This window comes from Cryptomeria japonica, chromosome 9, assembly GCF_030272615.1.
Source record: "Cryptomeria japonica chromosome 9, Sugi_1.0, whole genome shotgun sequence".
In the NCBI taxonomy this organism is placed as follows: domain Eukaryota; kingdom Viridiplantae; phylum Streptophyta; class Pinopsida; order Cupressales; family Cupressaceae; genus Cryptomeria; species Cryptomeria japonica.
Window position 1 is genome coordinate 738,054,305 of NC_081413.1, and position 27,890 is coordinate 738,082,194.

General features: G+C 36.1%; 2 protein-coding genes across 3 annotated transcripts; both read right to left on the minus strand.

The window, feature by feature from the left end:
- LOC131038681 (uncharacterized) lies at positions 1-27,890 on the minus strand. Of its 2 annotated transcripts, none has more exons than XM_057971199.2 (3): positions 27,546-27,890; positions 13,603-13,696; positions 1-726 (listed from the first exon to the last, which is right to left on the minus strand). In XM_057971199.2, the coding sequence occupies exons 2-3, from the start codon at positions 13,673-13,675 to the stop codon at positions 254-256; spliced, it is 546 nt and encodes a 181-aa protein (XP_057827182.1). In that variant the 5' UTR covers positions 13,676-13,696; positions 27,546-27,890; the 3' UTR covers positions 1-253. The 2 variants fall into 2 exon arrangements, with proteins under 2 accessions (XP_057827182.1, XP_057827181.1); XM_057971198.2 differs by having other exon boundaries at positions 13,603-13,693; positions 27,546-27,887.
- On the minus strand, positions 16,238-17,521 carry LOC131858617 (uncharacterized). Its single transcript, XM_059211914.1, has 2 exons — positions 16,712-17,521; positions 16,238-16,564 (listed from the first exon to the last, which is right to left on the minus strand). Exons 1-2 carry the CDS (start codon positions 17,504-17,506, stop codon positions 16,238-16,240), a joined length of 1,122 nt encoding a protein of 373 aa, XP_059067897.1. The 5' UTR covers positions 17,507-17,521.

Below are 27,890 nucleotides of genomic sequence, written 5' to 3' on the forward strand. Positions count from 1 at the left end.
TTCTACCAAACACCTGTGTCTTAATTCAAAAATGCTTTTGAGTTCTACATCCTTTGCCTCTGAATTGTATACTTCCAGGAGAATATGGCTTAAGTCTTGTATAAGAAAAGACATTTGTTACAAATAAGAGGAACATAGATATACATTAGTAAAATAAAACGAGGGACTTAGAAATGAGATATTGAAAGCCTGAAAGAACGAAGGAAAAGAAATTCTTTAGCACAAGATCCATTAGGGCCTGTTTTAAATGAGACTATGCAGACAAAGTGTTATCTGTATTTTCTTGATGGCCTACAAACAGAATTCCATACTCCTCAGCCATCTTATAAGCCAGATCAATTTCATTATCAGTATATTCAGATGGCATGTAATCTGAAGCTGATTGCATTTTACCAAACTCCAGGAGATATTTCTCAAAACCACCAGGTTGACACGAGCACAACATATATGCAGTTCTGTTTGTTTTGTTTTTAAATGTATGAGGAACAAATCGAGGAAGATGAGCAAAGGAACCCTTAGTAGCATAAAACTCCTGGTCTCCAACTATCCAAATTAATTCACCATCAAGCATGTAGTAGTTCTCATCTTCTTGTGTTCGAATGTGTTTGGGCAGACCATATCCAGGAGGGACTGTCACTTCAAATAGGGAGTAAGAATTCCCAGTTTCATTTGCAAGAACTTTCAATGTAACCAGTATTCCAAAAAACCATAAATTGATGCCTTCACCTGCAAATGGATAACTTTCATTTAGGTCACCACAAAGGCATATTGAAGAATAAAGCGTTTTTCTTTAAGTCTCTTGTGATTGAAGATATGTCAAGCTATAGTAACATACAAGAAGAAATTTTTTGCAAATATCAAAATGTATGATGTGCATGGCTTATCAAAGGGAGATCTTTATCAAACTTTGAATTTCATTCATAATACAACATGCTACAATGTTCTTCCCAGATAAAGAGGGTCAAAAAGGGCATGCATCGAGAAACTAAACAAGAGAGGGCAGATGGCAGAAAATGAACTGTCTGCTAAATATCTATCAGTTGCAAAATTAAATTATAATAACAAGCAAAACAGGCAAAAATCACCAAAATCCTATTCCAAAATGCATCGATAATAATGTCTTCTGGCAGAAACTAACATTAATCCAAGTCCTGCCAGCCGAAGGGGGGAAAACTGTGGACTTGGCGGTTGAAGGAGAGAAGGAGCAAGGAGTAGAGCAGAAAGTAGTTGCTGGGGAGCATGGATGACCTGCTATGGAGAACCCAGAGATGCAGGAGGCCTGGCACCTAGCGCGACCCATTCCAGTAGGTAAGCATGGCAGAGTGCTCTCTGCACTCCACAACATGGAGACTTGCTTTCGGGATGTTTTCTACCGGATGAACAGAGAAAACACTTCCATAGAGGAAGCTGAGACAATGAAGGCAAATGCACTCACCCAGGTGGAGGCTGCTAGGAAGGAGTTATCTGCACAGATGACCCATTGGCAGGAGCAGCTTGCTCAGTAGACCCAGCTTTATCACCACTGAGCAAGAGTGCCATATGGCTTTGGAGGAGCAATTGTCGGAGCGTAAGAATCACTTGGAGCAGCAGAAGGCTGCCTTGGCGGGAAGGATTATCAGATTAGGAAAGCTGGAGGAGCGCTAGAAAGCCATGGCTCAAGAGTTGGAGAAGTCCAAGAAGGATTTGATGGAGGCAGTGCAAATGGTGAAGAGGTCACGGGAGCGAGCGCTCGTAGCAGAACGAGACCTGAGGCTGTGCATGGAGCAAGTGCAACATCTTTGCCAACGGCTCTCCACCTCTAGGGCCACATCTATCCCAACATCCTTTACTTGTCTAGGGACATCCTCTCACCCTGCTCCTTAGTGATTTGTTGTGGTACATAGCCCCAATTTTGTTTCTGTCATCTGGAAGACGACTTCTTTTTTGGTTAGTCAGCAGTTTTGCTATTGTTCATAAATAAAATGTTGTAGTTGGCAATGTAATGTCATTTGTTCCCGAATGGGTAGTTGTTGGCAGTTCCTAGTGGTTGGCTGTCTAAACCAACTGCCAGACACTATTTATGTATTCATTGTGTCTCAGGAACCAGCAATGATTTTGTACGCACATTGCATATGGTGATCAATGAAATATCTTTCTGACACCTATGTTATGTTCTACATTGATAAATTGTATTGTGTCATGTTCTGTGAATGATTTTTGTTTACTTTACATAAGTAAATGAATAGTTCTCTATGGGAGTAAACAGTCTCTTATATCACCCATGTTTCCTGTAGCTCCTTCACCAAAAAAATCTACAATAGGAACTTCCACTTCAATTTCCAGTTGTTCTAGTGGATCGTTTGCTTGTGCCATTCTTCTAAAATAGTACCTGTGTGAACCCCCTGGCTGCATAAGAAGTTTCTGCTAAGTGCTAGTGAAAACTTGCTCAAATTCCCACTGGTTGGTATGATACACTACTCTAATACCGCTACTATACTGCCCCAAAATATTTTACCAAAATTTACAGTTTTTCACAAATGTTGCTCTATAGGCATTTCGTAAAACAATTTGTATTCAACTTGTTTGATATTCTAATTCAATATTGTTTTGGTAAATTATCATAAATGACCATCATAGAATTTATTTTTTCCAATTTCAAATGCTGATAAAAAATTTCTTTGATTAAAATAATGAGTATTGCATGCATCTGATATATGTATATCAGAAATACCATTCAGATTTAATTACACAAATAAATGTTACTGTTTCTGAAGTGGAGATTATTCAACAATATAATCAGCAGCCTTTCAGCACTTTAATTTTCCCTAAGAAGATGAACGACACCTTGGAGGGGTACAGCACACTTATGCATGAAATAGCAGCTTAAACTAGTGGTACGACACTCCAAACAAAAGTACAACAGCTAATATAATTGTTGCAGCTGACTTAGGGATTCCTCAGAGTAGCACTAGGTATTGAAAGGCTTAATGCCTTAGTAAAAGTGTATCGATTTCCTTCAATATGGAATTGTTGATGGTGTTTTTCTGCACTATACAACTCAAAATAAATACCAAAGGCACTCTATCCTCTCTTGATACAAAGACACTCAAATGCTGAAGATTTGCAAAGGATCACTTGAGATGACTCCAAGGTTCTCTAATGTTAGGTCTTAACGTGTTGGATAGCTTCAACGGTATTGATGTGATTTTGTTGGTATCACAAGGTGGACTTATGTTGAATGCCTGAATGCTTGAACGATGCTGGATTGTGGAATTCACTTGATTAAAAAAAAGGAAAAAGGGATAAGGGTTTAGAAGGCTGATCTAACTCTAGGAATGTAAGAGTGATGGATGAGCTTTGATAAAACTCAACTAAGTCTTGCTTCGACATGCAGCGAGCATCTCCACAAGGCTAGTGCGATCTTTTAAGGATAGCTTTATGATGTTCAAATCATCACTACAAGCATAGACACCATCAAGTTGATGCATATCAATGAAAAAGCGATAATTGAAGTTAAGCTTTAGCTGAATGATTCCATTTGACCACGGAAGGCACTTCACCATTGGCAAAGTGTTAGTAGTATGGATGTACGAATTTCACCATTGATCATACAAAGTTTTTCCATTCCTCTAATTGTCAATATCTAAAATGAAGATCCAACAAGAAGCCATGCAATTGTAGAAGAAACAACACATTCCACCATAACTTCAATGAAAAGGAAGTTTATTTACAACTTAGGCAACAATTTTTGCCTTCTCTTCCTATTCTAATTGCTATCCATCTGAGTTTCAACTACTAACTATTAACCTTTACAAATGAAGAAGTGGAGCCTTATATAGTGCTCCAGTGGCTTAGATCAATTCACAATCAATGGCCAAGATCGAAAGATAGAAACCCTAATTAGGGTTGGTTACATCCATTGCAAAGCATCTAATGCTCGACCAATGACAAAATTACATTCGATAGGACACATGTCCTTTGAAAACTCAACCAATAGGTGACAGTGGTAGGTGCATGGAACTTTGTGTCTGCAAGTGGTAGTTATCTTCTTTTGATGGATGAGTTATGTACATTGAATTTGGACGCCTTATCATAAAATGATATGATTGGATAAATGACGACTGGGCACCACCTCAACTTGCTTGGTCTCTGTAACTCATCACAAGTTGTGAATGAATGAGACATATCTCTTGATACTCAGCATTATTGAGCTCCTGAAGCGATGATTATTTTGATCATGCCAATCTTCTAACTTTGATTAACTCTTCTGAAACTATCTCTTTGCATTCTTGAGCTTCATCAGGTTCAAAAATCCAAGATTAGGAAAATTTCATCCTTGAAGGCATGCATTCCTACGCTTGGTTACGGTCAACCGTGTTCCAGCCATTTTCTACCTGCGAGAGTTGTTTAAGTTGGTTTCATAATATGATATTTGCTTGTGAATAAAAATCAGTCTTAGTGATGCAGCCATAACCGATAAAACCCTCAAAAAGAATCAACCGGCTTATGCAGGAAGAGTAACACAACGAAAGCAGCAAGATTACATAAACAGATCATATTATTGCTTTAGAACTTCCGGCAACCATCCGGTTATCATCATATAATCCTCAAAGAACATCCGATAGTTAACCGGTTACATGCAGGCTTCAAGCCAGATACAATCCAACCGGGTCTCTAAGAATCAACCGGATCACAAAATGCGAATCTCAATCCTTATTCTCCATTTTACTTCCTCTGCCCCTACAAATGATTATATAATATCATATTTATACCCACCGGAACATATCCGGATCGGCCTCATAAGATTACATTTACCAATGCCGGAAAATGAAACGTATAACTAGGTCAGCCCTAAGAATTAACGAAATCTTTCCGGAAAATAACAATCAAGAGGTGCGGTTCAGCAGGAAGGTCGGCCACACACCAAAGAACATCGGACAAGACCCAAAATAGATCCACACGCCAAGAATCGCACCGGTAATGAAGGAAAACCAACCGGTAAGCACAAGAACTGTCCCAAAACCTAGAAACAGTCAACCGGAAGCGATAACTGACCGGAAAAGAACCCAAATGAACTGAAAATCTGGAATTAAACACATGAACCAGCCTAAAAACCGAAAATAAGATCTGCCACGAAAAGCAAGCAACTACCGGTACTAACCGGTAAGAACACAGAAAACTGCACAATGAACTAGACAAGAATAAAACTGAAAGGAAATATTTTTGGTTGATGCAAGATTGTTCATCAACCAGGGATGCTCCTGCATCACTTCGGCTAAGAATAATCTAAGAGATAAATCATCATAAACCTATAATATGGCATAAAACCTTAGGTAACTAAGTTGAACCCTCAGCTTGTAACTCAGACCCTTAGCTGAATATGATCAGTCGAGTTTATGAACTGCACTTCTACAAGTGTCTAAAATGATCTCAACATACTATATAAAGGTCTCATATAGATGATGGAAAAAATACTGGATCGACCTTATAACAAGACCCAAAATGAATGTAATCAACCCCTTTTTTTTTAAACCTGGAAATGTCTCAGAACAGATTAATGATCAGATAAGTGAAGTAAATTGTCTTCCTTCCAAGCTTCACCAAACAATAACTTTACTTCCAAATTCGATGATAATCAATTTGTGGGGTTTGGAAGAAGTCAAAATTGCTGTCAAGGATTGCACTTGATATTGTTCACTATGACGTCAATTTGCCACTTTGTTGATCTCAAAACCGTCCAGTTTAGATGCCACTCTGATCGCGTGTGAGATTATCACCAATAATGTGTTCGCTGATTGCAAGAATCAAGATCGCACTTCATAGACTGGTCACTGTTTCAATTGCATCGATTCAAAATTTGCTCCACACACAAATCAATCCTAATCAAGAGCCTGAATTAATAACCAAATCGCTGAACAAAGTAGAGTCGCTGATGATCAAAATGCAGAGATGAATTCGCTGTCTAAGATGAGATCCCTGTGGGACTTGAATTTGGACTGGACAAAATACAATTTGTTGATGGAATCAAAATCACCACCTATGAACTCATTGAAGTCGCTGGTCAGCAATTCGCTAATATCAATTTGGAGCTGTTGTTACCTCACTGATATCAATTTTGAGATAGAGTTGCCATGTGACTGAAATAAAATCGCTGATGTCCAAAGGTGAATTTGCTGATGTCTGAGATGAATTTGCTCCACCTTTAATCCAACTCTAATCGCTGATCTTCAAAGATGAACTCGCCTATATCAAAATCAGAATCATTGTCCTGGTGATCAGAATTTGATCCCAACTTGAATCGCTGAGGTATTTATTTGCTGTGTGCAATTCGATCATGGGCAGACAGAAGCAAGTCAATTTCAATTTGATCAAACGTAGTGATCAATTTGACGCTTATAGCAATTGCTAGATCATCACAACTTGAGCGATTTCCATTAAATGAATTTCAATTCGGGATAATAAGCAAGTCGTCCACCTTCATTAAATATCCATTCACCAAATTTAAATGACATTATTGATATTTTAAATTGCCGTGTTATGTCCTTTGATTGGATGACTACTTTTTTTTTAAATTGATCAATTGAATTTGAATCGCCAAGCATCATATATTAAATGTGATCCAATCATTTAATGTTTCTTAGTCACTCATGAATTGCATTGAACTTTGCTCTTAACCGTCCACTTGCGATTATCTCACAAAGGTCAGCGTTAAATGTATTGCAATCACTTGACTTCGAAATTAAAACCATTTCAAATGCTTTTGCACTCACATCGTGATCCTCTTCGAGTTTTAAAAATTTTCATTGAATGCATTTTAAGGTTGCATCGTGGAAACTTACAAGTCTTAAGATAATGTTATCGATCATTGAATCATTGCACGTGCTTTGTTCCCCATTCTCTACCTTTATTGAATGAAATTCATCATGATGATCACGACATCGTCACCTTCATTCAATTAATTTGAACTTATACTTGCTCAAATTTTCCCTTTCCTTCCAATCTTCTCGCAGGGATTGACAAAGGGTGCTGGTGAAATTGGAAGGGGGGTGCAAAAAAATTGGAAGGGGTGTGAGAAAATTGGAAGTGGGGTGCGAGAAAATTGGAAGCCCAAACCACTTCATGCCTTAGCCAATTTTTTTGAATTTTTCAACTTTGCACTTCTTCTAGATAAAAGCTAATAGCTAAAAGACTCTACAACTATCCTAGAAAGTAGAAAAAGTGGGGACCGTGGGGGTCCCCATTTGCAATAGGGCGATGTGTGAAAACGTCACAACAGGAATTTAATAAGTGTACAGACCCTTTGGGGATTCAGAGAGGGGTACGACTAGGGTAACTAAGCTCGTCTAAAAATACAACATTTTCGATTCTTTTCTCCATAGAACACAACACTAAAAATTATGTTTCTATTTCACACGCACACACTGCATATACAAATTTATTATTTGCTGGAAAATCCCAATAAATTAGTATCTATAGATTCCTTGTGCCTACAACCAGTAACAATATATTTGTTTCTCCATTAAATGCAATTGTGAATCCTGTTTGAATCCACCTCCAATTTGACTAGGAAAAAAAAATTCAACTCTGAATCCAAATACTCATGGTTTTCGTCCTAAGGTTTTAGTTGAACTTCGGAGTCCAAACTTCACAATAGAGAAATAAAATGACCAAGAGCTATGTTACCCCAAGTTTCTGGGATGGGGGGATGGGGCAGGGAAACGGGTTTCTGGGATGGGTTTTTTTTTGCCATTTTTGGGAACAGAGGGGATGGCTGTATAAATAAAGGGAAAATTTAAAATATATAGAGAAATTTCAAATATTAATATGATAACATTGATAAATCATTCATCGTAACATTAAAGATAGCAATTGAGTTGAATTGAGAGTTCAAATGAGAGTTGAAATTTACAAATTCATATACATGATGTAACTTAATAGTTAATATATGAGGGGCCACCCCCTACCGTCCTCCCATCCCCGAGACGTTTCCATTTCCGAGACGACCTAGTTTTACCCAGGAAACGTGTTCCTGGGTAACACTGCCAAGATGTGTAAATGAGCTCCTTCATTCCTCTTTTATTACTTCTACAAGAACTTTTGAGTTATACTTTAAATTCACCTTTATTAAAAATAATAATCCTTTAGGCCTTTTGTGACGTTTTCACACATCGCCCCATTGCAAATGGGGACCCCCTACATTTTAGGTCCTCTTGGTCTTTTGGTTGTGTTTCTCTGGGTCTTTTCACAACAATCTCTTCAATCTCCCCAGTTTGCAAGTGATTGGGATGAAATTTGATCAGGCCTGCAAGTCGTTTGAATAAATTTGGCTAAGTTTGGAACCTATTTTGTCCATTTTAGGGTTTTGCCCTTCAAACTTGGATTTGAGGCCTTTCCTTTAGGGTTTTGGGAAAACTAAACATTGCATTGGAATCAAGACCCTTTAAGGAACCCGCCAGTGAAATTTGAGCGAATTTTGAGCAACTTTCTATTTTTTAGGGATTTCATTGCCTCCTAGATTGCCTTTTTATTTTGCCAAAAATCAAACTTACTATTTTTTACAGTTTCTATTTTTAGTGTCATCTCGTCTTGTTCTACCCTAATCTTGACATTCTAAAGTACTTACTATTTATGGCAAGTCTATTTTTGGCAGGTTCTTCACAAGCAGGGCTCCTCACACTGAAGACTGCGCATTCCTGAACATTTCTAAATCCGGAAAGTTTGAAAAGGCAAGCTAACTGGTCGAAAAATGGTTGTCTGAATTCACTCCAAACGTGGAAAGGCATAAAAAATTCTCCTAAGGCATGCAAATCCATTTAAATCCAAGATGGTAAGCCGATTTGGAAAGTGTGCAAAACAGGCTAAGTTTGGATAGAGGCCAAGCAGGAATCCTTCACCAAAGAAGTGCATCCAAAGGAAGGTGGGCGCCAAAACAGGGTCTTGGAGGAATTTTCCTTCCAAGGCCAAATTCCTGTCGTTGGTCTAAATGGTGCTCATGTTGGGAGTTGGGCGCTAAAATGGGGGTGTGGAGGAATTTTCCTCCACCCCCAAAATTCCTACACCTTAGCAATCAACACCTAGGCATGAAGAAAGGTGTCAAAATGGGGGTGTGGAGGAATTTTCCTCCACCCCCAAAATTCCTTAACCATGTGGAATCAACGCCCAAGTTAGGTATGGGGCACCAAAGTGAGGGTATGCAAGAAAAGTCAACAAGGTCAAACATTCCTTCACCACATGGAAACAACACCCAGGAAGAGATAGAGCGCTGGACAAGGAAGGAATTTTCCTTCCAAGGTGAAAATTTCTCCACAAGGTCATTCCAGTGCCCAAGATTGAAGGTTGAATTCCAAGGCATCGAAATTTGAGGTGGATTTTCTTTCCAAGGCATGGAAATTTGAAGTCAAGGAATTTTCCTTCCAAAGAAAATTCCTCCACAAGGTCATTCCAGTGCCCAAGATTGAAGGTTGAATTCCAAGGCATGGAAATTTGAAGTCGAGGAATTTTCCTTCCGAAGAAAATTCCTCCACAGGGTCATTCCAATGCCCAAGATTGAAGGTTGAATTCCAAGGCATGGAAATTTGAAGTCAAGGATGAATTGGAAAGGAAAATCCCCTTGGGAAAAAAAATTCAAAAGATCCTCTTTCAAGCATGAAAATTCACCTAAATTTCGAGGTGATGACAAAATTGGCCAAGGGAGAGAATTTTCTCTCTCCTGGACCCCGGAACTCATTTGAAAAAATTCCTAAAAATAGGGAAATGTTGAAAATTGATGAAAAATCTCCTCCAAGACATTGATGAATTCAAAAACTCAAGGAAATTCCTTAGGAAATTCCTTCCTCCAAGACAGAATTCCAGGAAAGTGAAAAATTGACTGTGTTGGAAATTCCTTCCTTCAGGACAAAATTCCAGGAAAGTGAAAAATTTGTTAAATTCGTGCCCTAGATCAGTAATCAGATTTGTAACATTTAATCATGCCCTAGTTTATTAATCAGATTTGTAATTTAGTAAACTATAATCAAGTAAATTCAAGAATGAAACAAGGAACCAAGAGACAAACACAAATACCCTGGGAAAACCTCCAAGGAGGAAAAACCCAGCATTAAAGACCCACAAGTCAGATTATGTATTCACTCTTATTGCACAAATACAATACTTAGCTTGCTTTTCTGAATCTGATCTTTATATATCAGATCTACCCTTTTTGCATGCTTCAAGACTGCACCAAAATGCCCTATATCCTCTTGAATAAGTTCGCCCAATCCTTGGACAAATTCGCACAACCTTCTTTGGTGATTTCGCATCTCTTGTTTGCAGAGCTAAATCGTTGATTTCATGGATAACTGAATTGTATTTGCATTTGCAATTTAACCTTTATTTATATGAGTCCTTAGCCTTTATTAAATCCAAGTCAGCCTCCCTCTTTTGGTGCCAATTTATTTATTGTGGCGTGGAGTATTTAGGGTGGCGTGGAGGTATAGGGCTGGGCTCAACTTGAGGGCACGTTACCCCTTTAGGATAGGACCCAGTCCTATATGGGTTCGGATGTTGCCTTAAGGCAATCCGAACCCATTTTTACCTAGTTACAAACAACAAAATTGACTTGTTGGAAATTCCTTCCTTCAAGACAAAAGTCTAGGAAAATGAAAAATTGACTAAGTGTTGGAAATTCCTTCCTTCAAGACAAAATTTCAAGAAATTAAAAAATTGACTAAGTGTTAGAAATTCCTTCCTTCAAGACAGAATTCCAGGAAAGTGAAAAATTGGCTAAAGTGTTGGAAATTCCTTTAGGACAAAATTCTTGGAAAATGTGAAATTTGGCTAAAGATTGAAGAAATTCCTTCCTCAAGGAAGAAATGAGTGCCCAAGGTGAAGAATTTCAAAGCACAAGGAAAATTGGCTAGGTAAGAAGATTTTCTCTCTCTAGAGCTCAGAACAAGACAAAATTCCTTAGGCATGGAAAATGGTCAATGGTCAAGAAAATCTTCCTTCAAGACAAAGTGTACACAAAAATTTTCTTTAAGGACAAAATTCTCTCTTCAAGAATTTTCTCTCTCCAAGAATTCCAAATGTGTAGGATTCCTGCAGGAATGAATAAATTGTTAAAATTCTTCCAAGGCAGGAAAATCTTACAAAATGTCTTTTGTGGGCCTGGAATGGAGAGATTCTTGTAAAGGATGAGTTGGCGACATGCAAAGAGAATATTCCATAGAGGTTCGTATGACGGTGAAGTCCACTTGCATGGTGAGAATCTATTGAATGCATGGCAGCAAGATGGCGCATGCATGGTTAGAATATTTCACCAAGTGGCAGCTAGGTCAATGCATGCATAGGTAGTGGAGCATCTTTTGCACGTAGCCGTCACATTTAGGAGATGATGGGGCCATTTATGGCATCCTGGGTGATTTTGCATAAGGAATATTTATGACATATTGGGAAGATTTGATGGAAAGTGGTGCATTTAATGCACAAGTGGACACCATTTTGGGCATGCAGGAATTAATTGTTAGTGGGTATAATGGGCAATTATTGAATATTCCCACCTTGTTCCATCATGTGTGTGGAATCTTTTGGGGCAAACCCTAATTAGGATTTTGCACATAATCAAGGTTGAAGGCCTATATAAAGAGGGTCACCCCCTCATTTGTAAAAGGGGGGAGATTTGTATGAAATTGTTGCGATAAGTTTTTTAGATAATAACAATGATACATTGTTCTCTGATGGTGTCCACTTAAGTTATTTTTCTAAACTTGCATGGTTTCACCTTCCTCACTTAGAGTAGAAGTAGAGTAGTGCTTGGATTTCAATGGAGAATGTAATGGTGTTTGATGAATTTCATGGTTCATACTTTTTGCATCTTGTTGATTATAAGTTGCATTGTAAAGTTAGCTTGAGCCACTAAATTTGTGCTAAGTTCGATTGTGTATAGTCATTTGGATTGCATCGTTTTGGGTATTCAAATGCACTTTCTCGATGTGAAAAACCTTCAACATCCTTGGAAGATTGCACCAGTTCTTGTGGAGTTGTAGTTAATCTTGGCAAAGTAGAACTTGGTTTATTTGGAATTCGTCCATTAGAGCATTATCTATTCATATCATTGCCCTTAGGAGTAGATTTAGATCCTTCTAACCCTTTCCCCTTTAATTTCAGTCCATTCCAGTTCAATTCCTTGGAAGCAGAAGCATCACAGAATTGCTATATCCGATGATGAAGTTCCAACCACGACAAAGAAGTGAAAGAACGATCCAAACGTAATTCCCCTTGGATTACCAACATATCACATCAAACCAACTAAATCACATCCATTGCATAATCGAAACCTTGGAGTCAATTGTTTGAACTTATTGCAATCTTAGCATACAATTGAATTTTGATCAAGCGAGAGTAAAGTGACCGTTGGGCAACTTTATTCTGTGTTAGGCGCTGTCATAAAAAACATGTCAACAAGGCCCACATAAAGTGACTTTATATTATTTCTGCTTTTTGAACTTAAGTCACATTATACAAATTGATTAAATGCAAGTTGCCCACAAAATTTATTTAAGGTAACTTAATTTAATTAATTATATTATTCCCTTTAATTATATAAATTATTCCCTTTTTAATTCTCCAAGTTAGCCTACAGGAATAAAAAAGGCTACTAGAACTCTCCCAAATGCCTAGATTGAACAACAGGACATTACATGATTCCTTCCCTCCTAACTTTTGATTTCAACTTGTATTTAGACGATGGAAAATGGTTAAGCTGGATGATAAATTCCCTTTCTTTGTGGCATTCATAAATCATTCTATAGTTCCTATGTCATCAACAATAATATGAACATGATCTGATCTTATCTTTTCCTTTTGAACCTAAAATTTCTTTCTTTAAATGACCATTTATCTGGAATGGACTCCCAATGATGGGAGTCCTAGTCAGGTCAAATTTTGCTGTTGGGCTCTGCAAAATCTATCATTTATCTAAATGTTTTGGGCTGTGTTCTCTAAATGTCAATGTGATGTGAAAAAGAATATTGCTTGTATGGGAGAGACTAACTGAGATGGGTATTTTTGTTTAGCTATAAGGACTAAGAAGAATTTTGTTGTTAAAATCATTAAATTTAATAAAGCATTCTAGCTAATTGTATCCAATCAAGTTCTTTGATGTTTATACAAGAAAGAGTAAAGATAATTTTTTATGGATAAAGGAAACCACTGGCAAATTAGTTTTAGAAACTTAATGCTTGGCTTCCTTCACCTTGTTCTTTTGATTTTAAGCTATCTTGGGATCAAGTAAGCATATGCTCAGCAAAGGATTTAACATGGAATTCAGCCATATATTAGCCAGAGATACAGTAATTATCTGAGGTACATCAATAATTCATTGATGTGCCTTAAGTTAATAAGCATTTCGACATTTTCATAATTATGTTGAAAATGCAGAATCTCTTTCTGTATGAGAGGCAACAGATTGTTGTAACAAACAAGAACCGAAAGCTTGACTTCATCAAGAAATCTAGTAAGATTGAGAAAATCCATGGCCTGCAAAATCTTAAAATCAAGTAATAATGTCAAAGTGTCATTGCAAGAAAAGATGGATCACATTCTCAAATTTCATAAGCACACAAACTGAGAGCAAAGATGACAAACCTGGTTGAACTATTTTGACATTGTGTGTTGTCAATGCATGGAACTGACTTGCACTTATAGAAACCTGATCCATTGTGAAATGACTCGAAACCTGCTGATTACAAAAAAAGTTTTGGTCGTTCATATTAAATCCAAAAATAAGCTGAAAAATCTTTGATGTGTTCTGGTATTCAAATTAAGAAAGAACGGTACTACAAAGACTTGTTGATAAAAAGCAGTTATCAATTTTGATTGATAAATCCTGAACATGGAAGAAAATTCTGAATGTGTGCAAACTGCAAATATTTCAAAGATTCTGACAGAAACGGCAGGTAACCCTAAAAAGTAGTTTGGATGATTAATCTCTGAAAATTAATACGATCAGTTTTTTTGTTAACTTCAAGATCTGAAAGGACAGAGAACTGGATTTAACAAACAATCAAACCTGTTGACCTAAATGTATAATTGAGATGCAACAGCTCATGTTTTGTTTAAGGAAGCAAATTAAGGCCAAATATGGTTTTATATTCTCTCGAACCTTCTCTGATATTGCATAAGACACCATAGCTAAAGATTACTCTTCCAAGCCAGATTAATTCAGCTCCAGGACCACTAAATGTAACCACACCGATTCTTTGAAACCAAAGAGTTGACATATAAAATAAAGATTTTAGTTTCACCTGCAAATAATGACTTTTGTGGCATATGAGCTGACATTTAAACAATATAACAGAAAGCTGGGGAATTTATAGAGATGCATAATTAAAAAACTGTCTTCTTAAAATATCCAAAACATAAAAGAAATTGAAATTCATTTCCTAAAGCCTCTGGTTTATTGTTTGAGTTTAACAACTATTACCTGATATACTTTATTCTCTACCTATTGCATACGTTGGAAATATTGGTACTCAGAACACAAAAAACATTCAGAATAATATTTGATACACTATGCTTAATCTTACATTCTAAAGATCTAAGCATATCACCTTCCACATCTATCTTGCATTCTCCTATTCCGAATGAAAGTTTATATTCATGGCTTGCATATATCTGTGTGTTTGCTATATGCCTGATTGCTCCATTATATACATGTATGTCTTGTATGAATGATTGTGAGAGTATCATGTTTTCGGCATGATTACATCTTGTCCGTTCCTAATGTATGCTTTATGTACTCTTTGCTTATATACTGCATGAATTTGAGTGATTGTCTTATGTCTAATATGTTTTTCAGTATGTATGCCTTGTGTCTTTGTGTTGCTTCATGACTGATGTATCTTCAGCATGTCCACTCCATGAGTGCCTTTCTTACCAATGCTTTGTATTTGTGTATTGCTTCAAGCCTTACATGTCTTATGTGCATACTCTATGCCTCAGTGTATTGATATATTACTTTGTATGCTACTTCATGTTTACATGTGTGCTATTTCATACTTTGTGTATATACTTATGGATTTGTGCCACATGTCTGATATGTATTTCAGTGAATTGCTTCATGCTTTAAGGGTATTAACCTAAGTTACCAGTTCAAGTTCAGGCACCGGTTCGGGTTCGAAGAACCCAGTATGCCGGTACGGCAAAATTTTGAAAAGGGGTTTGGGTTCGTTTGGGTTTGTTAGTACAAAAACATGTAAATTTTATATATATATATATTGATATTTGTGAAGCCTGTAAGCATGAATTAAAATTTGCATGTCACATAGCATCATATAAACAACAAAACAAACATAAGCTTGTAATCATAGCATCATGATGATACCATAATAGCATCATATACATCAAGTTTAATATCAAAATGACAAAATATTCAAGTATCATTGTTTCAACTTTCAACAATATAAAGTTTAATAATCAAATGGATCATCTAATTCATCCTCCTCCTCCTCCTCCTCCTCCTCCTCCTCATTGACATTGACATTAGATGAGCCAATGCCACTTGCACTTGCACTATAAGTTGGCTCAATTTCCGAGTCATCAAGTGTCAATGCAAGAAGCTGAGAAGCAGAAGCATCCAAATCAGTATGCTCTGGCTCTATATCCCACATCTTCGTTTCCCCTTGTGTGTAGTCACGTTGTTTGTGTGAAAGAAGACGTAGGTTGGAATGCACATATACTAAATTCTCCACTCTTTTTGATAACAGCCTATTGCGCTTTACTGAGTGGATGAAAGAGTATGTGCTCCAATTTCTTTCTGAAGCAAATGAACTAGCAACCTATGAAGACAAAGTAAACTATAAATAAACTAGAACTTGTAAATTTAAAATTTTAATTAATTAAACTTACTTGAAATAAAACTTTTATAGCGAAGGGTTGTAGGTGTTAGAAGCATGTGCCATGGAAGTACCACTAGCTATGAGCATCCTTCTTGGATCTATGATGAAGTGCATCAACACTGAGACCATTCCCATTTGCGAATTCTATGAACTCATTTGTAACAACATCTCACAAATCATCATCTGGATATAGTCTTAAGAAATGCTGCCTTGCACCCATCAGATACTTCTAGATCTCTCCATGGTGGAATCCTTCCCGGTTTATCAAGAAACTGATTGCTATAGTACTTAGGTGTCAAGGCATAGGCAAGAAGATGCAAAGGAGTGGTCATCTTATTCCACCTTCCTACAATAATTACTTCCAGTTCTTTGAATTATTTCTCCTAGGGGTCATTCTCTTTTACATTTATAGTCACCTTTATTTTTTCAAGCATTGAGTCAATGCCATCATAAATCTCACCTATGCAAGGCCTATCCATGTTTGTATAGTGAATCATGCTCATGATGGGCTCAGTGATACTTAGGAGATATGTAACAAGATCCCGCCATTTCTCATTCAATATTCTCTCCCTAATTTTTTCTGCCCTCTCAGTGCTACTCTGCTTCCATATAGTCCAATTGGTGTTAACCACCATATTGCATAGTGCCACTCTAACTTTCACAAGTCGTCTTAAGACGATTGTGTTTGATGCAAAACGGGTCTCAGCAACCTATAACACAAATTAATGCCAAATGAATAAAAAATAAAGTCAAACTTTAAAAAATAATACACAATATAGCTTACACAATGATATTATGAACATTGAAAATTAAAAAAAATTCAGAAAATGTAAAATTAAATTACTATTTCACTTAACCTTCAATAGCTCCAAATTCGAATAGGTTCTAAAAATCCCTCGAGACATGTGGTGGTTTGTGATGAACATCTGGATGTCCTCAGCCTCTGCATACACATCTCTGATCCATTTTATTTTTTGCCCAATCCTTTGTAGCATAAGATTGAGTGAATGTACCGCACAAGGTGTCCAAAAGATGTGATCATAGCGTTGCTCAACCAACAAACCAGCAGCTCTACAATTTTTTGCATTGTCCCTTATGACTTGGACAACATTGCGGGGCCCCACTGACTCAATGGCGGAGATGAGAATTTCTGCAACAAATTGGCCATCTTTTATTTGGCCCTCACAATCCATAGCTTTCAAAAACATTGCCCCTTTAGGGGACACCGCTATGACATTGATCAAGGGACGGTTTTTAGCATCTTTCCACCCATCTGAAACAATTGTTACACCTGTCTCAACCCATGAATCCCTTATGGGTTTCAATGCATCTTCAACCCTCTTCACCTCTTTCTCCAATAATGTTCCACGTACCTTCTCATAACCGGGGCCCTTATACCCTCTTGGAGCCTCATTAACACTTTTTATCATTTGCTTCCAATACGGGGAGCGAACAACATTGAAAGACAACCCATTTGCATAAATGCACCTTACTATATCTTCGTCAGCATTGTCTCTACTCTCATTTTGGAATGCGGTTTCTAAAGGCCCCTTTGTTCTTTTACGTGTCAAGGGTGGTTCACTTTGAGGTTCATTTGTGGCAAAGAAGAGGTGGTCTTCTACTACAATACTGGGATTAGAAGGGCCTTGCATTCCCTTTGTTTTCTTTGATGCGGTTTGGTTCAATCTATGGGCTTCTCTCTCTTCTGCCGCCTCATGCTCCCTAATATATTTCATCACTATCTCATCTGGTATAGGTTTACCATCTTTTCCAGGGCATTTTTTGATGCCTCTCCTTTTATTCCACACAAATGGCCTACCACCCGATAATATGAACTATTACGTTCAATACCACATCCTTAGCATCTCCAACGGAATCCCCCACCTCCTGGAAGTTGTTTTATAATGTCAACATATTTCCATAAGGGAGAATTTGGATCATTTCTTTGTTTTGCAATTATTTGTTCATTGCCAATGGAGGAAGATGTAGATGCCATTCTAGTTCCTATGGCAAGAAATAATATAAACATATTAAAAAACAAAAAACTAAATAATGAAAAAAAATTCAAGCTTCATGTTTGACAATTTGTGAAACAAAAATAGTTGGAAAAAAATGTTAAAAAACCTACCTCTTGCAGCCAATGGAAGCTTGAAAATGTATGGAAATGATGCTGCAACACTTGTTGAAGCTTCAAAAATCAGTCTTCAACTCCTCCTCTTTGATCTTGGAAGCCAAATTTTGTTCACCCTTTCTTCAACCTGCTCTCAAAAAACTTTTGTTTGAAACACAAATGAGGTGAAATGAGTGAATATAATGTTTTAGAAGTCACTTTTAGGATATAAGTTTCACTTTTTAGAAGGCGGAATTCAAAAAAAAATTAAACTTTGCATTTTTTTGCCTTTTTGAGCCGCCCAGCCACTCGGGTTCGACCTAGGTCCGCTCAGGTTCAACTAGGTTTGACCAGGGACGAACCACCTCTGGGTTTTTCAAACCCTGGTCGAACCCAGTTCGAACCAGACCCGAACCACGGACCCGTTCGAACCAGGACCCGTACCAAGGGGGTCCAAGGGTGAACCCGGTAACCTAGGTATTAACGTACCTAATGAAAATTTCTCTTAAATGTATATACACTCTTCATAATTTGTGGATATTTATGTGTCTGTTGTGTCTTCAATATGTCTGCTCCATTATATATTTTATAAGTGTAAATATAATTATGTGATTGCTCCATGTTTGTCACATTTTCAGCATGACTATATCACACACACCTTCCCAACGTATGCTTTATGTCTTGAATACGCTTCGCATCATGATTCAATGTGTTGTTCCATGTGCATCTTATATGCCTTTCTCGAATGCTTCATATCTTAAATATAGTTACTTCAGGACTGATGTGTTTCCAGAATGCTTACCCCATGTTCATTCTCTAATTGTATGTATCATGTATGTTTTACATGCGATTGCTTCCTATCTAGCTTATGCTTGTTCTACATAAGTGCCTCTCTCATAACCTCATACATTCACATACATGCTTCATGACTAAGAGAATTTATGTGCATGTTTCATACTTTATGTGCTTCATAACTTAAGTGGACTCATTCTTATGCCCTATACGATTCGTGTGTTACATGTATTTCGCTTGTATGTCGCATGCCTTCATTGTATTCACTTATATTATACATATGCTTCACACCTTGTGTATAATTCATGTGTATACTCCATGTTTAATGTAGATGATTCTTGCCTTATATGCTTTGGATTTACACTTTATGTGTATTTGTATGTATGACTGAGGTCTTATGTATTTAAGAGTATGCTTGATGTATTGGGTTTGTACATGGAGTGTTTATACATGTTTTGCATCTCCAGGTGTTGTGTACACTGCATATCTTATGTGTATTTGTGAATATTGCTACAGGTATTACTTTTGTCTATGCTTCAAGACTTCCCTGTATATTTCAAGCCTTGTGTGTATTACTTCATATCCAATGTATATGCCTCATGTCTTGCATACTCCTATGCCTCATACATCATTCCTTGCATCTACTCTCGTGTATTATATGTATTCAGGCTTCATGCCTTACTACCTTACATGTATTGTGTATGTATGCTTTATGCCTTCACATTTACATATGTATACCTTGTATTTTTATTGGGAGGTGACTTAGTCTGAGGAAATTGTCAATTGCTTGAGGACAAGCAATTTCGGGAAGGACGGATTGTCATGTCCCAACCTTGATCGTTATATATAACCTAAACAAAGCAATTATTGTTATTAATTAATATAATAATTACCAACGAATGATTATTTGAAACTTATCTATTTATTAAATATTATTCTTTAATTAATATTTATTACTAATAATATTCTAGAAATATTCAAATAAAAATAAATTAATATATTATAAACATAATTTACATCTTCATCGTCCTCATCCACGTTGCAGACTTGATCGTTGCTACCATGGAACTAATACAATTAAAAAGATTACAGACCTGAGAGCATCAATGGCATCGAATATGCTTCTGGTTAGCGTCAAAATCATAAGTATTATCTAAATAAGTCTAACAGCATATCGAAGACTCTAAATAATGAAACGGTTTAAATAGAATGGTAACAAAGCATTAGTTAATATGCAGCGATAACATTATTTAAGTGTTCAATAACTATCTTGAAGATCAATTCTTATTACTAATTGATGGCTGATCGATTTATCCAAGCAAGGTGTCTTTTATGTTTCATTTGGGTGTGTCTCTTCATGAAGAGACAAGTATATAGATATATATACTTATTTGTAATCATTTTCAAGGAAGGAAGAAAGGGAGAGAGAAAGACTAATTAAGAACTGTCATAAAGATTACAAACAGCAGCATCCTTGTTATTGGTTGTAGGCATGGGATGTATTTAATAAGTATGTTTAATAGATGAAGCCCGATAACGTGTTTATGCAGAATTTAATAGTAATATTAATAAAGTCTGCAATAGGTATGAAGGTCATGTTTAACATCTAGTGGCAGACCAGATCCGACACATGTCAGATCTGTTTGCCTTTTCAGCCACCATTATACTAACAGTTTATGTTTTTAGGCAGTAGTAGTATTAGTGATTTATACAAAAGGTAATTAGCAAATGTATTAATAATTGGTAAATTAATAATTAGGTAACTAATATATATATATATAATTTATAATATAATATAATGTATTTATTTGTATATATGTTCAAATCAGAATAAGGAATAATATTAGGTATAGATATAATAATAGATATTAATATAATAATTATAATTAATATAATATGTTTAGAAACTGTTCTGCAATAATGCATAATAACTCATACAACTAGTAATTAATTAAATAAATTAATGATTTATAAATGAATCAGAATAAGATTAATTATTAGTATGGAAAATTGGCAATTACTTGATAGACTAAAGAAAGATAGAATATCACAGATTTGATTCACGTTAAGATAGACTTGACTCTTAATCAAGTTAGATTAAGTCATGAGTATTTTGGAAATAGATTAATTATGGTTAAAATAGACCAAACCCTAGTAGGGGACATTACATTGATGCCTATAGAACAGATGGAAATCTCTACATTCTTAACGAGGTCAGAAGTGAAAATTGCTACATGGGGCAAGAAGATGAGAGCTGGCTATGGCACAAAAGGATGGGTCACCTGAACTTTGATAACATTGTAAAGATCAACAAAAGCAAGCTGTAAGGGACATAACAAAAATTGCAAAGCCTTCAAATACCATTTGCAAATAGTGTCAATATGGGAAACTGACAAGGACAAGCTTCAAATCGAAGGAGTATTTTACATCAAAACCTTTGAAACTTGTTCACAATGATTTGTGTTGGCCCATGAAGACAAAAAGCTTGCAAGGTGATTTGTTAATTGATGATTATTCCAAGATGACATGGGTAGCATTTCTTAAAGAAAAATCTGAAGCATTAGAGAAGTTTAAGGCATTCAAAGCCTTAGTAGAGAATTTACATCAAATGAGTTTGAAGAATATTGTGAGAAGCATGGGATAAGAAGACAATATTCAGTAGCAAGAACTCCACAACAAAACAGAGTGGTGGAGAGAAAGAATAGAACCATCCAAGGCATCGCAAGAGCCATGCTCAATAAATCCAAGATAGTGGATACTTTCTAGAAAGAAACAGTTCATACAACTGTATACATCTCCAACTGAGCTCAAATCAAGGTAAACAACAGTGAAACTCCATATGAACTTTGGATGGGAATGCCTGCATTAGTAAAGCATTTCAAAGTTTTTGGAAGCAAATGCTACATAGGAAGGGACGATGAAGATTTGGGAAAATTTGATTCTAGAAGCGATGAAGGCATTTTCCTTGGATATTCCACAAGAAGCAAAGCTTACAGGTGCTATAACTAGAGACTACACAAAATTGTTAAAAGTGCAAATGTGAGAGAAGACGAAGAAAGGCATCAGAAGGAGATAGTACAAGAGACTGATTACAAAAGGAAGAAAGTTATAAAGAAGAAACAAAGGAAGAAAAGGAAACTAAAGAAGTTGAGCAAGGAAATCCAAAAACACCATCAAAGGCACCACCCAAGACACCATCCAGTTTTGTTCAAAAGAACCATCGTGAAGATTTGATTATCGGAGGCAGAGACACAAAAATTCAAACAAGACTTGCAAATACAACTGAACAAGCAAATTTGTGTTTGCTTTCCAAAATTGAGCCAAAGAACTTTTCAAAAGCAAGTGAAGACAAACATGGATCAAGGCTTTGGAGGAAGAATTGGATCGAATAGAGAAGAATGAGACTTGGGAGCTTGTACCAAGACCCAAGGGCAAGAATGTTATTGGTTCACTAAGTGGGTGTTTTGTAACAAGTTGAATGAAGATGGGGAAGTCACAAGGATAAAGCAAGGCTTGTGTGCAAAGGCTATGTATAAGTTGAAGGAATAGACTTCGAGGAAAAATTTGCTCCTGTTGCAAGATTAGAGGCTATCAAGATGTTCTTAGCTACTACAAGTTTCAAGAATTTCAAAGTGTATCAGATGGACGTCAAATCAGATTTTCTAAATGGAAATCTTGAAGAAGTGTATATTGAACAACTTGAAGGATTCATTAACGAGGATTATGTGTGTAGACTAAAGAAAGCCCTCTATGGACTAAAGCAAGCCCTAAGGGCTTGGTACTCAAGTTAGACAAATATCTCCAAGAACAAGGCTTTAGAAGAAGAATAGCAAATAACAATCTGTATATCAAGAGTGAAGGAGAAACGCTACTAATTATAGTGGTATATGTCGATGACATCATTTTTGGAGGTGACAATGAGAAGATGTGCCAAGACTTCGCCTCAAATATGTAGAAGGAATTAAAGATGTTAATGCCAGGTGAGCTAGCTTTCTTTCTTGGTTTGCAAATTTCCTAGTTAGATAAATGAATTTTCATTTCTCAGACCAAATATGTTAAAAAATGGTGAAGTTTAGAATGAAGGATTGTAATCCAATGAGTACTCCCATGGTTACTAGTTGTAAGTTGAGCTAAGATGATGAATCTCCTATAGAAAATCAAACTTTGTATAGATCCATGATTGGAAGCTTGCTATATCTAACAACTACAAGGCCCAACATTACGCAAGTAGTTGGTTTAGTGGCATGGTTTCAAGCAGCTTCAAAGGAAAGCCATGTTAACGCAGTCAAAAAAATATTGATATATTTGAAGGGGACTATGGATTTTGGATTGTAGTATCTGAGAAGTAAAGATTTTAGTCGTACAGATTGTACATGGATGTGGAAGGGGGAGATTGTTGGAATATTTGTCATTGATGTCAATGGCAGTTTTGGCAAAGTTTGAATAAATAGATTTCTGAGCAAATTAGTGGCAGACCTAATTGAGTTTTGGAACCCAAATCAGAGACTTTATTTTGCCCTAAATAAATATAATCATTATGACCTTTTGGGCCGACTTAAGGGCATTTAAAATTAAATATTTTTGAGCCCTCCCTAAAAAGGAACGACCCCCCTCTCTTGGGGCCAACCTTGTAAACAGAAATTAAAATAATTTTTCATTTATTTTTGCCTCAACAAGAAGGCTGACCCCCATAGAAAGGTGCGCATATCCTAGTACAAGGGATTTTAATTAATAAAAATATAAATGAATATATTCCTCTAAGTTGACCGACCTGTTTCAAAAGGCCACAACTTTCGGCATGATAAGACACTTTGTGGGGTATAAAAGGAAGGTTATTGTGGGCAATTGAATCAACGAATTCATTGAATATCTATCCATTGAAGAGCAGAAAAATGGCAGATTACAAGAGCAGATCTATGAAGAAAAATCAGACCTGTATGGTAGCAGATTTATGAGATTCATTCAATCTCATCTAGAGGACAAATTCACGCAAGTTGTGTGAGAATATCTTGTGAGGAATATAGCAGACTTAGTGCAGATTTATTATAAAGGAAGACATCAGATTTGTCAAGCACACCTTTGAATATTATTTTTGGGATCTGAGCGAGGACTTTGGAGCAGATTTTCAAGGCAAATTCATGAGGAAAGAGGACAGATTGTTGAAGTCTTTCCAGGGATTTAGGGCAGATCCAACAACATGATTAATACCATACATTTCGAAGGTTGGAGCCTTCTACTTGGCAAGATTTGACGTTGGAGACTCTTATTCAAGAGATTGGAGTCCTTTGCCGAGCTGGAGCTCAGTGGAGGGGATTGGAGTCTCCTATGGGTTGGAGCCTACGAAGTTGTAAGAAGTTATATATAAAAAGCAATATTTTGCTATGATTTTCTCTTGCATGGGTTTCCACCTAAAATCATGTGTGCATCTTGTCTTCTTGTGTGAGAATGATTTGTTCATTGCTTTAAGATTGCTAAAATTGTAAATTGAAAAAGTTGATCTTACTGATTCACCCCCCCTCTCAATATAAGTGTGTGTGTTTTCTTCAATTTGTTTATATTGCATTCAATTTTTTAAATCAAATTTTCACACTCAAACAGTTGCACTTGATTTAAATTTGCATTTCTATTCAAAACGTACAAGTTATAGCTGAAGCTTTAGTTCCACAAAATCCATATAAGTGTGAAGACCAAAAATTGAATTCATAACCTTCTCCCAGAATTTTAATATATATTTAAACCTCACCTTGACAAAACATTTGCAATGTCCACTTTTAGGATATTCTTACTTTTGCCTTAAAACAATAATACTTCAAAAATATGATAATAGATTTATGAAAGATTAGGAATTTTTAATAATATTCAGGTCAATAAATCATAGCACGGTACCCAAAGTTGATCAAATCATGAATTCTCCAGAAGTACTTTGCAAAACTGTTGAATTAAATGACCCTATCCCTAACTCAACAATGACAATACCAAGGACCCCATCCCCACCTTGTCAAGGGCATGAAAAGACCTCATCCTTTCAACTCTTAGCCCACCCCATGAGCCCAAACCCTGTCCGATTTGCAAATACTACCTAGAATTCAAAACTGATATCTTGATGTACTTGCTAGACTATTGCTGATTTTAATTTCTTGATGGATTGACAATTTAATGCTTGAAGAATACTTGGATGCTTTATGAATGATTCTTGGATAAATTTCTGCAATTACATATGGCTGAATTATAGTTGTTTTTAATATGAAGTTCTGAATATATATGTTGAATTGCTTGTGAGCTGATCTTTTCATTTCATTCTAGTTGATTGATTTCTGAATTGATGTTTGAATAATTGACATTTGAAATATTTGATTGTTGATGAGTGAATAGTTGATGTTTGTATAATTGATGGATTGATTCATTGCTATTAAATGACTGATTCCTTATTTCCCAATTGATGTTTGATGGACGATTGAATGATTTCCTTTGATTTGATGATCTGATGTATTGATGAGTGATGATTTTAAAGATTGATTCTTGAATGAATTTTTTATTATGCATGTAGCTGAATGAATTGATATTTGAAGATGAATTCCTGAATTGATTCTTGGATGAATTTCTGATTGATTCAGTTTCTTGGATGAATGATGGCTTCTGTTTATATCCAATCCTTGAAGGAGTCACCACCCTTCACAAGTAATGAGTCACCACCCTTTACAAGGAATGAGTTGACTAGTTTTTAATATGAAGTTCTAAATATATATGTTGAATTGCTTGTGAGTTGGTCTCTTTTATTCATTCTAGTTGATTGATTTCTGAATTGATGTTTGAATGATTTGATGGTTGGTGCTTGAATAGTTGATGTTTGAATGATTGATTGATTTGCTTGATTGCTGAATTGCTTGATTGCTGAATTGTTTGTTTTCTTGATCCCCAGATAAATTGATGATTGATGCAGATTTGATGATTGTTTGATCTTTGTTCATTGATTGTTTGCTTGCTTGAATGATGCTTCTTCAATTGATCTACCCTTTATACTTTATTGGTGAAAGAGTCATTACCTTTCACAAGAATTCAGTCACCACCCTTCGTAAGAATTGAGTAACCTCACTTCATTGCTGCCTTTTGAGAATAATCCTTTATTTCTAAATTGATTGATGTTCTCTTTCCCAATTGAATATTGATAGGATAAGTCATGGATGTGCTTCTCAAATGAAATGATCTCTCTTTTATATCTCATGTTTGAGGGAGTCACAACTCTTCATTTCATGCCTTTCGACGATTCATTGAACTTAATTAAATTTTAATTATGTTGATTTTTTTTTTAGTTTTTAATTTATTATTAAATCCCGTGTCAAAAAGGAGAGATTACAATATTTCAGAGCAAGATCCTAAGTTGCAAATCATTAAGCCTGCTTAGGCCTGCAGATGCACTTTTATCTAATGGGATGATACAAAATAAAAATATAGACCTCTTGAAGTTTATTGAACTTAAGAATTTGGAACAACATGGACTTCAGTTGCTATAGGCAAACCAAATTTTTTTGAATCAAAATTGTTCCTCTCCTTATCACAACGGGGATGAGCTGCCAAGTCCCATATATAATTCCACAAACTTTGAGAGCTGTGAATGCAATTGGAGCTAAGCCTTTGAATCTTGATCTGAACTTCTGTATTCAAGATAAGAATATTAACCCCTTTGAAATATGATCCTAAATCATGTTGGGCAACTTGGTTTTATTTACCATATACAGATTGCATATTAATTACAATATGCAGGTTGGATTGGAATCAAAATCTACAAATTCAGTTCATTCACAGTTGTACTTCACTCGGAGTATTGTTTTCAAATCCAGCCGAGAGTCAAAACCCTTATCGATGTAAAGCAAGTTAATGAAGAATGATAAACATAACAATAGCCCAGGTTCAAGATACACTGGGCTTGCTCCTCTGCTGACTATACAATTTTGAGGAAAAGGACATCCACAAGTCTAGGCCAGGTGCAAGTCCTGAGTGAATTGTAAAGTAAGAGACTCCTCTTTCTGGTCCCTTGACCAGGGTTTCTGTGATAAACTGTGTGCTATCTGCTTAATGTTTTCTCTACTTGCCTTACTAAAAACATACAAAAATGTCAATCAAATAAGAACATAGGTAGTCTACAATTTTTTTTTTAACAAAATTCAGAGACACCATATATAGCAAAGAAATTAAATACCTAGATAAGTATAACAGGTAGTGCCTAATAAAATCTAGATATGCAATAGAGCAAGTGATGTGGTTAAAAAACCATTTAACGTAGATATCTCGCGCTTTGACACAATCTTTTGAATTGGCAAACTTAAAAGGAGAATTGTTCCAATTTTAACAACATCCATTCAAATTACAGAACAAAATAGAAGACCTACTCAACTCATAATAACACCCATTTAAACCGGGAAAACAACTACAGGAGTCGCCCCATTTTAATAACCCACCATTTGAATTATAAAACAAAACAAAGATTACCCCAACTTTCACAACACCCATTTAAATTATTCGAAATACTAAGAATCATCTCCAGTTTTAATAGCACCCATTTAAATTTTAAAAACAAAACAGGGAATTTAATCCAGTCAAACAAGACCCATGCGAATTACAGAAACAAAACAGAAGAATTTAAACCAATTAAACAATCACCCGTTTGAATTAGAAACAGAACAGAGGTTTTCCTGCACTGTTAACACCACCCGCATAAACTAAAAGACAAATTAAGTACTACAATCTGCCAAAATCTAATTTAACATCTAGAGAGGCAATAACCTAAATACCTGCGGCTGAAAAGTAAACAAAGTCTGAGAAATTGAAAGGACAGTCACAGAAGCTCCATGGCTGCAACAGTCGGGATTTTAGCTTTGAATTGAAAAGTTTAGTATGTTTAAATAGGAGTGCAAAACATTTAAGATCAGATAGTGATTGAGACAGGTGGCAGTCGAGAGCAGTCCAATTGCTATGAATTGCATAATTCTGGTCTTTCTAGCGCTTGGCCATCAAAGCGGTGAGAACTGGCGCACATGGTGAGGCAAAAGTGATGTACTAAACTTGGAATCTATGTTTTGTTAAGATATTCGAGACCCCACCTACTCAGCTATCCTAGGGTTTAGGTGGAGTAGTTA